This window comes from Mauremys reevesii, linkage group 11 (genome assembly GCF_016161935.1).
Source record: "Mauremys reevesii isolate NIE-2019 linkage group 11, ASM1616193v1, whole genome shotgun sequence".
Lineage (NCBI taxonomy): Eukaryota > Metazoa > Chordata > Testudines > Geoemydidae > Mauremys > Mauremys reevesii.
In genome coordinates, this window is record NC_052633.1 from 52,292,256 (window position 1) to 52,307,462 (window position 15,207).

Here is a 15,207-nt window from a genome sequence, read left to right on the forward strand (position 1 = left end):
TCCAAGAATGAATAGGATATTGTTTGAGCTGTTTGGCACCCTGTGATGGGGAGCTGCCCCTCACTGGCAGAAAAGGGGTTAAAAGCAGCCCTAGGGAGGCTGCAGTGGAGACAGCCAGTTAGAGAGGGGCTGCAAGGAGCAGCCAATCATGGCCTAGCAGGCCCACAGAAGAAGGCATGCAGAGCAGAGCAGAGCAGAGCAGAGTTGAGTAGCTGACTGGAACTAGAGAGGAGAAGAGCAGGCTCCTAGCAGGGGGAAAAAGCTCCAGCACCTAGGACAATTCAGTGCTGCAAGCAGGGGCTGGAGAGCTAGAGAGAGCTCCTGGCTGGCCACTAGGGCCTGCAGGCTGAGGCCCGGAGGTAAGAGCAGAAGAGGGTGCTGGAGCTGCATGGGAAGCGGCCCTGGAACAATGGACTGCAGTTGCCACTGAGGGAAGTGGCTGGGCAGAGATTGCAGGTCCCCCAGAAGGGGAGAACACCGAGTATGACACAGCTGGAGGGCAGTGTCATGAAGAGGATGCCGCAGTCCTGGGAGTGACGGGTCCAGGAGTAGAGGTGACGTTGGGCAAGATACCACCAGAAGAGGGCACAGAGCTAATTCCCAATATAGCCAGTAAGAAGTACTGCAGCGGTGAGTCGCACCCCATCACACATCCAAGAAGCAGTTGAGAGGATGCATCACACCTTTCCCTCCCACTTGTGGCCAGGTCAAGGAGGAGACTTAATACTCTTTTCTTCAACTCAATTACCAGTTCCATCATAACCCTCTACCGCTGCATCCAACAACAATGGATAAGCATGCTAAATACATTTCTACTAAAATGATCAGGTACTGCACAGGAAACTGATTATAAAACCACAGCAGCAGGAGTATGACCTTTAGCTACTTTTATTATTAGAAAACAGGCTAGATTACAATTTATTGTGTCAGTTTAACAAGGTTTAAATTTACTTAGGACATTAGACAGACACTATAATGATGAACATAATACAAAAAGACTAGTTGATAGATAACAAATTTAGGCATATTATGGGGTTATCCTACAAAGTGCTGAGCATCCTGGTCTTTGCTGGATTGGGACCAAAGTGCTTAGCATGCTGCAGGATCCAGTCCTATATTCACAAATTACCTTTCGAGTCTGCATTTTCTCAGTTCTCCTCCGAAAGGCAACGTAAGGGTCATTGTTGGTGGAGCCGTCCCTTTTTTCTTGTTTGATTTGAGGGATAAGGGATGGCCCCCTGCAGTTCTTACGTTTTCTCACCCAGTAGTCATAAACAGCTTTAATAAGGTAATCATCCTCATTTAGCAGCAATTTAGCTTCCTGAAGTGTTACAAGCTGAAAGAAAACACAAAGATGTAGTTCAGTAAGAATAGCAATGAGAAAGTCATTTACAGTCTTCATTCATCCTTCTTTCTAAAGCTTCTAGATAAACCTAACAATTCTCTTGCATTGAAAGGCTTGATTTGCACTATAACATGTGGGTCATGTACTCAGCCTCAAAAGGAGTTCTGTGGCAGTGGCATATGAGGTAGTATTAAGCCTACCATCCACATTAAAGTAAAAGAAGACGATAAACATCAGCAGTGGAATTTTTTTTTTTAGACGTTATAAAATATGTCATATATCCACAATAACCACTGCCACTTAGCAGTAACACAATAATTTTGTCTATTCTGACTGGAATGAGTACTAGCTATACAACCTAGAGTAGTGCAAGGAGAGCAATGGCAAAAAAGGAAGTCAGCAATTCTGTCCTTACACTACTATTATCCCCACAACACCCATATAGTAGTTTTGTGTCCATTCTGCCTGGAATGAATACTAGCCTTAGTGGCCACATGCACCTGCTCACATGCCAATACAGTATCTACAGAGAAAAGTATATGTACTTCATTTATATACAAATATATATAAAGTGTATATAAAGTGTATAAAAAACACTTTAAAAAGCCAGTCTGTCCATTACTATGAACAGCATTTTAGAAATTCTAAAATATTCAGTTTTCCTTCCTTTGGTTTTATGAATTAATATTTTTAAAGTATCAATTCTGCACTGGGAACAGGATTCATTATTTAATTTTGTTCTCTCTGTAAAGGAAAGTGGACTTTTGGCCAACCCTACCTGCTAATTATATTCCCACAAGGGGCTCCATTAATATGGACACCGAGGGGCGAGAGGGGTTGTCCTTTTGCTTACTCAGGTAGCTCCTCAAATTGACTGACAGGATCATTTGGCATCTTGCTAGCTGAAGAGAAGAAACTGACCCTCACCGAACAGCTTTTAACTTCATCAGTAGGACTCACATTCCAAATAAAACTAAAATACAAACTATGTACAAAGTAAGATTCTTAGGTGGATTCCAGGGTTTTGGAAGCCCTTACAGAAAAGCAATTTAGAGGTGAGATCAAACTTGTTTCTGCTTGTGGGGATCCAACAATCTAGAAATTGTTTTTTGCCTAGTGGTTCCTAACACTCAAATTCAGTATTCTGAATCCTATTACCCAAAGTATCAGCAGAAGCTCGAGCATCCACAAAATGGTCCATGAAATTATGTAGAGAACACCAAAAAGCTGCCTGACATCTTCTCTAAGCAGACAGTCCCCACAAAGCAGTCACATTATAATCAGCAATTCCTAATGCCTCCATAGGACACACAAAACCCTCTGATATATATGCTTCCTTAACACAGACTCAAATCCATTCAGCAAGGACCAACAGAAAATGAATTGTTCTTGGCAAGAACACAAGAAAAACAAGGAGTCTGAAGCACTGACTTCTTTGACTTTGTGTAGGTAAGATTTCAGGACCTCGGTGGCATCTAGGAAATGCCAAGCTCCTTCATTATCAAAAAAGACAGCAGGGGCCTAAAGGGAAGGAGAGTAATCTTTATATTCCTGTGCAACTCAGCATTCATCTTCAATGTAAGGCTGAGAACCAAGAGATGTGTTACTTTAACACTGAAAAACCGGAAAGAGGAATCACCACGAGGGGACTGCAAGTTCATCCTAATTATGGTTACCAGAAAGGTCATTTTAATTGAGAGCCAAAATAAGAGTAACCAATGTCAGTGTTTTACAAGAGATAAATACTCAATGTTTGAAACACTACAGTAGCCAAGGAGAAACAATTATTTGTTTAGCCAAAACCTGTTCCAACTGCTCTGAAAAAATCTGGCTACTAAGGGATGCAAACCCACCCAGTGTCTTTCCACAGCTCTCTCACTACTGAACCCGACTTCTCAACATACTGAGAGACAGACCTTTATCTAGTTAAAGAAACAACAAGAACATAGGGAACAGATCACCACTTTGATCTTTTAACTCCTAGCATTGGTGCAAACCAAAAGAGCATTCCAACTGGAACTGTGGACCATGGAGATAGACAACTTTCTTAATCTCAGCTAAATGTCTGCCTCACTTTGAGAGACAGCCCCAGATGTTTCAAGGTTTGCTTCTCACACACCAATCCTTTCAATGTAGTTTTCCTTCTGCAGTAAAATGAAATGGCCCTGGAGACATCAAATCCAAAAAGAGAGGGCCTTGTTGATTAGATCAGATCATCAGTTAACTAGCTTGAATTGTAAGGCCAGGCAAGAGACATTAGAATCAATATTCCTTCATCTCCTTTTACTTTTTAACACAATCCTTGGGGGATCCACTTCATTTCCCTCCAAATCAAACTCATCAAGACTGATAGCTTTACAACTCAGTTAATCGCTTGCAAATTGAGGACTCCTACCAGGACTGCTATTCTTAAGGCTCTGAGATTCTTCCCCATTTATTTTAAGAGAACATTCTTCTCTGACTCAGGTTCTATTCCTGGTGAGCATCTGGCACATAAATAAACAAGACCACCTTAATTTTGTTTATTGAAGGACTGACTAGCTTGGAGACTATCTCCTAGAACATTAATGCTAGCCTCACTGCTCTGAGCTCAAGGACTGACATATGCATCCCTTTCTTGTCTGGGCCATGTCTCCTGGGCTTTTTCCCAATTCCAAAAACTGGTGTTGCTGGTGATGACTGTCCTGTGGGGCTCCTGCACTGGAAAGGCTTTCAGTAAAATTCTCTGGGAATTCCCACAGGCAGAGATTTGTCTGATCATGTTGCCAAGAACAGACGCATGCAGCTCTCCTAACTGAGCCCCCTGAGAGTCAGGAAAGTACTTAGGAGATGACAAGAGTGCTTCCAGGCCCATCACACCAGTTCTATGAACAAAATCATAACTCAATACTTGTTCAACCTGTGGAAACTTTCTCCCTGGACTTCCTTACTTTTTCACTCTCCTGCAAAGAGTACTAATGGCAGTACTAAAGAGAGCCCCCAGATGTATAATTTACTGAGGTGGCATGAACTGTATTCAGATCCAGCTGTGAAAGGTACAGGGGCTCCTCAGCCCTTTCCCTACCATGTTTCTCACTATGGGTTGGCTTTAGCTTCCCAGCAAGATCCAGCACCAGCTGGAGATCCTATCCACTGTCTACTCAAGGGTGGAAAAAGGAGATGTGACCACTGTAGGCCATTCTGCTCCCTGGAAAGGGTACACACAGTCGACACCACACAAGGAGCACCTCGTGAGTGTCCTCTTCTGAGGCTCCACCTTTAACCAGCTAAGAGATTCATTGAAGCATCTTATCCATGGCAAACATAGAAAACAGGCTGGTTAATGAAGACATGTTGCTAACTGAAGAGAAAAAGGAGCCAAAATCTTCCTTCGGTCCTTTGGTGAAGCTACTCAATTAAGCAAAAAAGGAACACCAACCCAACTTCCCATTTGCTGGAACCTCCTGTGACAAGGTGTAAAAGCACTCTGGCATGAGAGAGGTGATGATCTAACCAGAGTTATAAAAGAAAAACAGAAGCTGGTGCAAAAGAGGGAATTATAGAGAAAGTGCATGTTCTTTCTCCAACCAACTGGCTGAAGTGCAAAAGGTCACATGTGTTTATTACCAAGTAGCTTAAGTTGATTTGTTCTTGTTTTGAGTTATTTTTTTAAATGAAGCATGCCTGAAAAAAGGAATATGAAGTGACCAGTCACTGGGATTTTTATTTTTCCTTTCCTGATTTGTGAATCTTCACATCGTCTTACACTCCCTACAAACAGAAAAGTAATCTGTATCTACAACCTGCAAGATGAGGGTTTAAAAAAAAAAATTAAAAAGGAAAAAGATGCATCTCAGTAACCGATTAGTTTATTCACCTGATACTCCATCAGATTATATATAGTTTATTATTGTTAAGGTCAACAATGTCCGCAGAATTACCTTTCCTAGTTGTAGTGTAATATAGAGAAACTATTTAAGAAATTTCTAATACATGTTTTGCATATTTAGGGTAAAACATTAAAATAGTAAATCATTAAGGGATTTTTATAAAAGACGCAGCTCAAATTAGAATCCAAAAACTCAGAGCTGGAGGGATGTGCACCACCAAGTTACTGAGCACTCAACTCCAACTGAAGTTCTATGATTTCCACTGAAGTCAACAGAAACAGAGTGCTCCCCAATTCTCAGGATCAGGAATTAAGTTTGGAAAGTAAACTAAAGTGACTAAAGATTAGCCTGTAACAGAAAAATCCTGGGTTTAGCTTGTTTTGGGCTTTTTGGGTTTTTTTTTTTTAGATTAGAATACAAATTTAAAATGTCAGGTTTTTTTTTCCTCCAAAGTAACGGAATTTAAGGCCAAAAGGGACCACTAGAGCATCTAGTCTGACCTCCTGGATATCACTGGCCACCCCACCCCCCCGCACACTAAACCCAAAATTAGACCAAAGAAAAGGAACGCTAAGGAAAATCCGGATGTGCATGCAAAAAACTGTCAGCCTACTAAAGTTGATCTCTCTAACACTGATATTGACAAAATAGGATGATAGACATCCCCTTTATTTCACTAAATTTTGGTGTTCAATGAGGACATTAAAAAAAAATTATTTCACTTACCATTTTCATTCTAGGTAATTAAACGTTTAGTGACTCTACCTGCCTAATAAGATAAAGAAGAGTATTGTGGTTTTATGAACACACACTACAGATCTGGGGTTGTGTTTTTCAAACAACTAGTGGGATGCACAGTAGTGATACTCAAAGGTTAAGAAAAAGATGTGAGAGATTAAATAGAAGTGAAACAAAATCAAAACATTAATGAGAATGATTATCCGTAAAAGAAGAGAGGATTATTTCTTAAGAGTGCAATACCTGATTAGAACTGGCTTTTTCAAGCCTGTCAATCATAATTTCAAACTGTAGCGGCTTGATTTCCATCTTCCGATTGAGTCTGTTTAATAACGTCTCATCTTCAGAGTCCATATCGTAATCTGGTTGTTCATTGTCCAGATTAAAGGCTGAAACAGAAACATGTATAAAAGCAGCTTTTAGTTACAGAAGTCACTTATTTATGTTAAGGATTCCAAATTAAGATATTACAGTAAAGTATCACCATTTTTAGCTGCAAATTAACACCCTTCAAACTAGCTGACCTCTGTTATGTCGTCTTTTAAGTGTGTAAGTTTCTCATTATCTGTTAATTTTAATGTTTTCCAATATTCTTATATATTTAATTTAAATTAAAACCTACTTTTCTTTAGTATGTATTCAGCAAAGGAGAAAAGGTTAGAGCCAAGTTATATTAATATCAGATGCTGAATTATTAAGAGATTGAGTCACTTTATACAGCAGTCACCATAAGATTTACTTTAAAAAAAAATCTAATTTAAAATTTGCATTAAAAATCAGGGTTATTTAACATTTTACCCAGGCCAGCTTAACTTGTCTCCCTCCAACCCACAAAAGCAAAAAAATGTCAAGTGGCAGCTAAAATTCTGTCAATAAACTCATAATAATTTAATCTTTCAGAAAAATTTGCACATAATTTTCAGATGTAACCCTTACTCAGACAAAAGGCACATGAAAAACAGAGCTCCAATGTAATTTTAAATTGACTATTTTTCCTATTTGAGATGATATATAATATATTGTGGGTTTGGTTTTTTTTAATTTTTGTATCATGTTTATAAAAGGGCTCGATCAATACCAATGGAAATTAAAGGCACTACTAATGCCAAAAACAGGTACAGCATAGGAAGAATGAAAAAGCAACCAAATCTCTTTTCCTCTTCCCTCCCCAACGATACTGCCCTGATAACATGCCCCAGCCTTGACCTGGAAACATTGTTTCTCTAGAACTAAGAGCATAACTTCAGCTTCCATGCATATTAAATCTTTGTCTCTGTCAGTTAAGATGTAATCCAGACAGGACAAGTATCAGGTAGATAATGCAGCAAAGCCAATTCATTTCAGATAGATTATTTAAATCCTAACGATGGCAAGAACTTTGAAACATTCACTAATTGAACATTAGCACTGATTGAAACTAGGAACCTAAAAGGTTGAAAATGGGATAAGGAGTCTTTCAGTTCCCCAAATCATTTAATTTTTATGATTACTGCAGTAGAACCATTGAAGGCTTATGTTAAAAGAAATTTATTTACGTTAGGGTAAGAAATCCATTCAAAAAAACTTTAGTATTTAATTCAGAACTGAATATAGGCGCTGTACTATAAATACATAAATGATAATGAATAATACTGTTTATTAAGTACTGAATCACTGAAATTGTATTTAAAAATAGTTCCATGATGTGTGTCAAAAGTTACACAAGATTTCATTCAGATGGAAATGTGATAATCAATAGAATTTATTACTTAGAAAAAGACTTGTGAGGAAGTTACAGTTCACAACACTAGGTCCTAGTTGCTCAATGAAAGTCTATAGGAATTCATCAAAGTCCATAGATTGAAAAGATGAAAACAGAACCATGAATTGGTAAAATATTATGGAAAATGGTACTTATAAAATCCTGCAAACTTGCACCTTCGTTCATCCACACTAAAATAAAAACAGTTTAAGTAAAAAGCCAGCAGTCTTTCCCGTTTAGAGTTTTAGAATTTCAGTGGTGAGACTTCATGTTACCAAGATTTCATTATTTTAAATACGTATTACAGTTTTTGAAGAAATCGTAAAAGATGTGTAGGAAATTCCTACTGCGAATTAGCTGGGTCTAGAGTTGTTGGGGGGGGGGAGGGGGAGCCATGTTTTCAGTGTTGCCAACTCCAGAAATTTTATCACGAGTACTGTGGTATTTTATCTTTTGCCTTAAATACCTAGCCCCTGGATATGTATGTTTACATGAGACTCTCAACTCTCATTAAAGAAGTGTGCAGCCCTCATGGATGCAGAAAAAAAACCCTGAAAACACAAACCCTAATGGTTCAGACATCAGAAAGCAAATAAAAAGAACAACAATTTTATAATCTTATGATTTTTAAGATGCAATTTCTGGGGAAGGGGGAGGGGGCCTGATGTATACATTTTGAACGGTTGGGGCAGATTATGCTCAGGTCTAAATTAGGGCTGTCGATTAATTGCAGTCAACTCACGCGATTAATTTAAAAAAATTAATTGTGATTAATCGCATTGTTAAACAATACAATATCAACTGAAATTTATTAAATATTTTGGATGTTTTTCTACATTTTCAAATATATTGATTTCTATTACAACACATCATACAAAGTGTACAGTGCTCACTTTATATTATTACTACAAATATTTTCACTGTAAAAATGATACAGTGTTTTTCAATTCACCTCATACAAGTACTGAAGTGTAATCTCTATCGTAAAAGTGCAACTTGCAAATGTAGATTTATTTTATTACATAATGGCACTCAAAAAACAATGTAAAACATTAGAGTCTACAAGTCCATTCAGTCCTATTTCTTGTGCAGCCAATCGCTAAGACAAACAAGTTTGTTTACATTTATGGGACATAATGCTGCCCGCTTCTTATTTACAATGTCACCTGACAGTGAGAACAGGCATTTGCATGGCACTTTTGTAGCCGGCATTAATAGGTATAAACATTCATATGCCTATTCATGCTTCGGCCACCATTCCAGAGGACATTCTTCCATGCTGACGATGCTTGTTTAAAAAAAAAAAAAAAAAAAGCGTTCATTACATTTATGACTGAACTCCTTGGGGGAGAATTGTATGTCTCCTGCTCTGTTTTACTCACATTCTACCATATATTTCATGTTATAGCAATCTTGGATGCTGCCACAGCACGTTGTTTGTTTTAAGAACACTTTCACTTCAGATTTGACAAAACGCAAAGAAGATATCAATGTGAGATTTCTAAAGATAGCTACAGCACTCAACCCAATGTTTAAGATTCTGAAGTGCCTTCCAAAATCTGAGTGGGGTGAGGTGTGGAGCATGCTTTCAGAAGTCTTAAAAGAGCAACACTCCGATGCGGAAACTAGAGAACTGAACCACTAAAAAAGAAAATCAACCTTCTGCTGATGGCATCTGACTCAGAAAATGAAAATGAATTTGCATCGGTCTGCACTGCTTTGGATCATTATCGAGCAGAACCCATCATCGGCATGTCCTCTGGAAGAATGGTTGAAGCATGAAGGGACATATGAATCTTTAGCGCATCTGGCACGTAAATATCTTGCAACGAGGGCTACAACAGTGCCATGCAAACACCTGTTATCACTTTCAGGTCACATTGTAAACAAGAAGCAGGTAGCATTATCTCCTGCAAATGTAAACAAACTTGTTTGTCTTAGTGATTGGCTGCACAAGAAGTAGGACTGAATGGACTTGTAGGCTCTAAAGATTTACATTGTTTTATTTTTGAATACAGTTATGTTTTTGTACATAATTCTACATTTGTAAGTTCAACTTTCATGATAAAGAGATTGTTCTACAGTACTTGTATTAGATTAATTGAAAAATACGATTTCTTTTGTTTTTTACTGTGCAAATATTTGTAATAAAAATAATCATATAAAGTGAGCACTGTACACTTTGTATTCTGTGTGGTAATTGAAATCAATATATTTTAAAATGTAGAAAACATCCAAAAATGTTTAAATAAATGCTATTCTGTTATTCTTTAATAGTGCAATTAATTTTTTTAATCGCTTGACAGCCCTAGTCTAAGGCCCGGTCTACACTAGGCGTTTAAACCGGTTTTAGGAGCGTAAAACCGATTTAACGCCACACCCGTCCACACTGAGAGGCCGTTTATATCGGTATAAAGGGCTCTTTAAACCGGTTTCTGTACTCCTCCCTAATGAGAGGAGTAGCGCTAGTATCGGAATTACCATATCGGATTAGGGTTAGTGTGGCCGCAGATCGACGGTATTGGCCTCCGGGCGGTATCCCACAGTGCACCACTGACCGCTCTGGACAGCAATCTGAACTCGGATGCAGTGGCCAGGTAGACAGGAAAAGCCCCGCGAACTTTTGAATATTTCCTCTTTGCCTAGCGTGGAGCTCAGATCAGCACGTGTGGCGATGCAGTTAAAAATCAAAATAAAGAAAGAGCTCCCGCATGGACCATGCAGATGTGATCGCTGATAGAACAGGCAAATCTGTTCTATCAGCGCTCCGTTACAGAAGACGAAATTCAAAATCATTTTTAAAAAATCTCCAGACAGACGCCATAGCAGGGGCTCAGCGCACTGCTGCGTGACAAACGTAACGGAAAGCCAAAGAATCAAATGGACGCTCATGGACTGGAGGACTCAAGCTATCCCACAGTTCCTGCAGTCTCCGAAAAGTATTTGCATTCTTGGCTGAGCTCCAAATGCTTCTAGGGTCAAACACAGTGTCCGCGGTGGGTCAGGGCATAGCTCGGCAATTTACGCACCCCCCCCCAGAAGTGAAAGGGAAAACAATCCTCTCTTGACTCTTTAACATGCCACCCTATCTTTACTGAATGCTGCAGATAGACCCGATGCTGCAGCAATCAACACCAACATCCTTGCTCCCCCCGCCATGTGTGGCTGATGGTGCAATACGACTGGTATCCGTCCTCGTCCTCAGCCTATTGGCACATGGGGCAGTGCAAAAGGACTGGTAACCATGCAGACTAGCATCGGTGAGGTCTATCAAGGGTGCCTGGCCCTAATTTTTCCTGGTAGATGGTGCAGTATGGCTGATAACCATCGTCGTCATAGCAACAGGGGGCTGAGCTCTGTCAGCCCCCACCCTTCATGTGTAAAAAAAAAAGATTCAATTGCCCCTGGACTAGCAGAGGGATGCTGGGCTCCTCTGCACCACACTCCTTACTGTCCTGTCTGGACTATCATAGCAGCTGGAGGCTGCCTTCCACTCATTTCTCACTAACAAGTCAGTGTGTCTTATTCCTGCATTCTTTATTACTTCATCACACAAGTGGGGGGACAATGCTACAGTAGCCCAGGAAGGCTGGGGGAAGAATGGAATCCACAGGTGGGGTTGTTGCAGGAGCACCCCCTGTGAATAGCATACAGCTCATAATTTCTGCAGGATCTGACACAGAGCAGCTGTGCTCTCTGATACAGTGGTTCTCTAGTACACTTGACCATATTCTAGGCAGGACTGATTCTATTTTTAGATACCAAAAAGGAGGGATTGACTCTGGGAGTCATTCCCAATTTTGGCTTTTGCGCCCCTGGCTAAGAGCAGCCAGGGGCACTTATGACAGCAGCAAATGGTGCAAAACGACTGGTAGCCATGCTCATCTTTTTACCAATTTATGGATTGGTAGATGGTGCAGTATGGCTGGTAACCATCTCTGCTGTCATGCAAAAGCAAAAGCATGCTGCTGTGTAGCGCTGCTGAATCGCCTGTCAGCGGCATCTAGTACACATACGGTGACAGTCACAAAAGGCAAAACAGGCTCCATGATTGCCATGCTATGGCATCTGCCAGGGCAATCTAGGGAAAAAAGGCGCGAAATGCTTGTCTGCCGTTGCTTTCCCAGAGGAAGGAGTGACTGACGACATTTACCCAGAACCACCCGCGACAATGATTTTTGCCCCATCAGGCACTGGGATCTCAACCCGGAAATTCCAAGGGGCGGGGGAGGCTGCGGGAACTATGGGATAGCTACGGAATAGCTACCCACAGTGCAACGCTCCAGAAGTCGATGCTAGCCTCGGACCGTGGACGCACACCACCGATTTAATGTGTTTAGTGTGGCCGCGCGCACTCGATTTAATACAATCTGTTTTACAAAACCGGTTTATGCAAATTCGGAATAGTCCCGTAGTGTAGACGTACCCTATATGTTTCATTTATTTTTAATTTGGGGAAGGAGTACTGTACTTGCAAGAAAAAAAGAAAATACTGATTTGTTCACTACACTTAATGAGGGGGAATCTAAAAATATGCCTTAATATGGTCTTAATCACATTAATAGGTTTTTTTGGTAATAGATTAATTGCAATGGATTTAAAATTTTGTGGGTTCAGTTAGAATCTAATTTTGAAATGCCTTTATTTTATTTTAAAAACAAACTGGGGTTGCTGGGGAAGAAATGCTATTGTACCAGAATACCTTTTCTCATACCAACGAATCAGAAATTAACAAAAGAGATCTTACTTCTATTGTGCTAAAAGTAATGGATTATACTTAACACAGTGAGCCTCGGGGCTGAAATTTAGTAAAAACCCTTGCCTTTTAATTTTAACAGATTAATGTTTTACACGATATACAAATTAGATTATCCACTTTTAGAATACTGATTCCAGACCAAAGAATTCTATTAAGACTATATTCCTTTCTACATCTTTACTGTTCAAAACATTAATATCTAAACAAAGTCATAATAGTGGTGTAAGAGTGCCACTACAATTAAGATTACATCTTAGTATCTTTCTAAATCATCGAACATCAACATGCTTAGTCAGATTTCTTTGAAATCTGGTATGCCTTAGAAGGGTGCAGGGTAGGCTTAGTGAAACAATCATTGGTGCTAGGGGTTCTGGAGAGATGAACCCCACCAACACCTGCCATTTTTAAAACACTTTCTAGGTGCCACCTCCTTTCCTCCCTGCCCAAGGAGAGATCAGTCTGTGTGATGTGGGTCAAAATGGTGTCAATCTATTGAGATTTATTCAAGGTTGTTCATAGAATCAGAGAAATATAGGACTGGAAGGAAATTCACTTAGTCATCTAGTCCAGTCTCCAGCACCAAGGCCGAGCTAAGTATTATCTAGACCTTCACTGACAGGTGTTTGTCTAAATTGTTCTTAAAAACCTCCAATGACAAAGATTCCACAACCTCCCTAGGTAATTTGTTCCAGTGCTTAACTACCCTTACAGTTAGGTTAGACATTAGGAAAGATTTCCTAACTCTCCCTTGCTGCAACTTAAGCCCATTACTTTTTGTCCTGACCTCAGTGGTTAAGGAGAACAATTTATCACCCTCCTCTTTATAACAACCTTTTATATATTTGAAGACTGTTATGCCCCCTCAGTCTTATCTTCTCCAGACTAAACAAACCCAGTTTTTTCAGTCTTTCCTTGCAGGTCATGTTTTCTAGACCTTCAATCATTTTTGTTGCTCTTCTCTAGTCCAATTTGTCCACTTCTTTCCCAAACTGTGGTGCCCAGAATTGGGCACAATACTCCAGTTGAGGCCTTATCAGTGCAAAGTAGAGCGGAAAAATTACTTCTTGTGCGTTGTTTACAATACGCTTGTTAATACATGCAGGATGATGGTCACCTTTTTTGCAACAGTATTAGTCTGTTGATTCATGTAGTTTGTGATCCACAATAACCCCCAGATCCTTTTCTGCAGTTTTCTTCCTAGGAAGTCATTTCCCAGCGTGTATTTGTGCAACTGATTATTCCTTCCCAAGTGTAGTACTTTGCCTTTGTCCTTACTGAACTTCATCCTATTTTATTTAGACCTTTTCTCCAGTTTGTCAAGATCATTTTGAATTCTAATCCTACCCTCCAATGTGCCTGCTACCCCTTCCACATTGGATTTGTCCACAAACTTTATAAGTGTACACTCTATACCATTATCCAAGTCATTGATGAAGATACAGACCCAGGACAGATCCATGCATGACCCCAACTTGATATGCTTTTCCTGCTCAATTGTGAACTATTGATAACTACTCTGACTACTCTTTTCCAGCCAGTTGTGCACCTACCTTACAGTAGGTTCATCTAGGCTATATTTCTCTAGGTTTGTTTTTTTTAAATATATAAACAGGTCAGGTTAGACAGTGTCAAAAGCCTCACTAAAGTAATCCACTGCTTCCCCCCCATCCACAATGCTCGTTACCCTGTCAAAGAAGGATATTAACTTGGTTTGACATGATTTGTTCTTGACAAATCCATGCTGACTGTTAATTACCTTATTTTCTTGTAAATGCTTACAAATTACTGTATGTACTCGATCAAGCTGGTTCGTTTACAAGCCGATCTCCACCAAGATGGATAAGAAAAAATTGAAAATTTTTATAACCCGTTCATAAGCCGACCCTATAATTCAGAGGTCAGCAAACTTTGGCTCCTGGGCCATCAGGATAAGCTGCTGGTGGGCTGAGATGGTTTGTTTACCTCGAGCATCCGCAGGCACGGAGATAAACCTAAGTAAACAAAGTGTCCTGGCGTGCCAGCTGCTTACCCTGCGGGCCAGGACAGCAACTGGTGGGGAAACTTTGGGGGGCGAGGGGGAGAAGCTAGGAGTCAGGGGAGTAACCCCTGTGACCACCCCCCACATGACCCCACCCCTAGCCCGGGACCCACACACTCTCCCCGTCCCATCCCTTCCCACCTTATCTGGGGAGGATGTCTCTGGGTACGTCCAGGCTACCAGCCGTATCGGGGGTAGGGGGTGGAAGCGATCGATTTATCAGGGATCGATATATCGCGTCTCATTGAGACATGATATATTGATCCCCGAACGCGCTCCCCGTTGACTCCAGAACTCCACCAGAGTGAGCAGCGGTAGCGGAGTCGACGGGCAAGCCGCGGCCATTGATCCCGCGCCACGAGGACGGGAGGTAAGTCAGAATAAGATACGTCGACTTCAGCTACGGTATTCCCGTAGCTGAAGTTGCGTATCTTACATCGACACCCCCCCCCCCCAACCCTCAGTGTAGACCAGGCCTCTGGCTTGGCTGGAGCTGCTCCAGTAGGCTGAGCAGTGTGGCCGCAGCCTGCTCTGTCAGGCCAGACCGAGCAGCACAGCTGCAGCATGTTCCAGCAGGCTGGGCCAGGTGACATGGCCGCAGCATGCTCTGGCGGGCTGGGCGGTGCAGCCACAGCCTGCTCTGGGGGGCAGGGCCGAGCAGCACGGCTGCAGCTGCTTTGGAGGCTGGGGGAAGAGCAGCGTGGCAAGAAGCGGAGA

At 40.9% G+C, this 15,207-nt stretch overlaps 1 protein-coding gene across 6 annotated transcripts in view; it reads right to left on the reverse strand.

Moving 5' to 3' along the window:
* The window catches only part of EPC2 (enhancer of polycomb homolog 2), an 85,363-nt gene that overhangs the window by 33,737 nt on the left and 36,419 nt on the right, over nucleotides 1-15,207 (reverse strand). For all 6 annotated transcript variants that reach the window (XM_039494736.1, XM_039494739.1, XM_039494737.1 and 3 more), the window contains 2 exons: nucleotides 6,196-6,341; nucleotides 1,130-1,336 (listed from right to left, as the gene is read on the reverse strand). In XM_039494736.1, coding sequence (XP_039350670.1) covers nucleotides 1,130-1,336; nucleotides 6,196-6,341 — 353 coding nt within the window. The remainder of the gene's footprint in view (nucleotides 1-1,129; nucleotides 1,337-6,195; nucleotides 6,342-15,207) is intronic.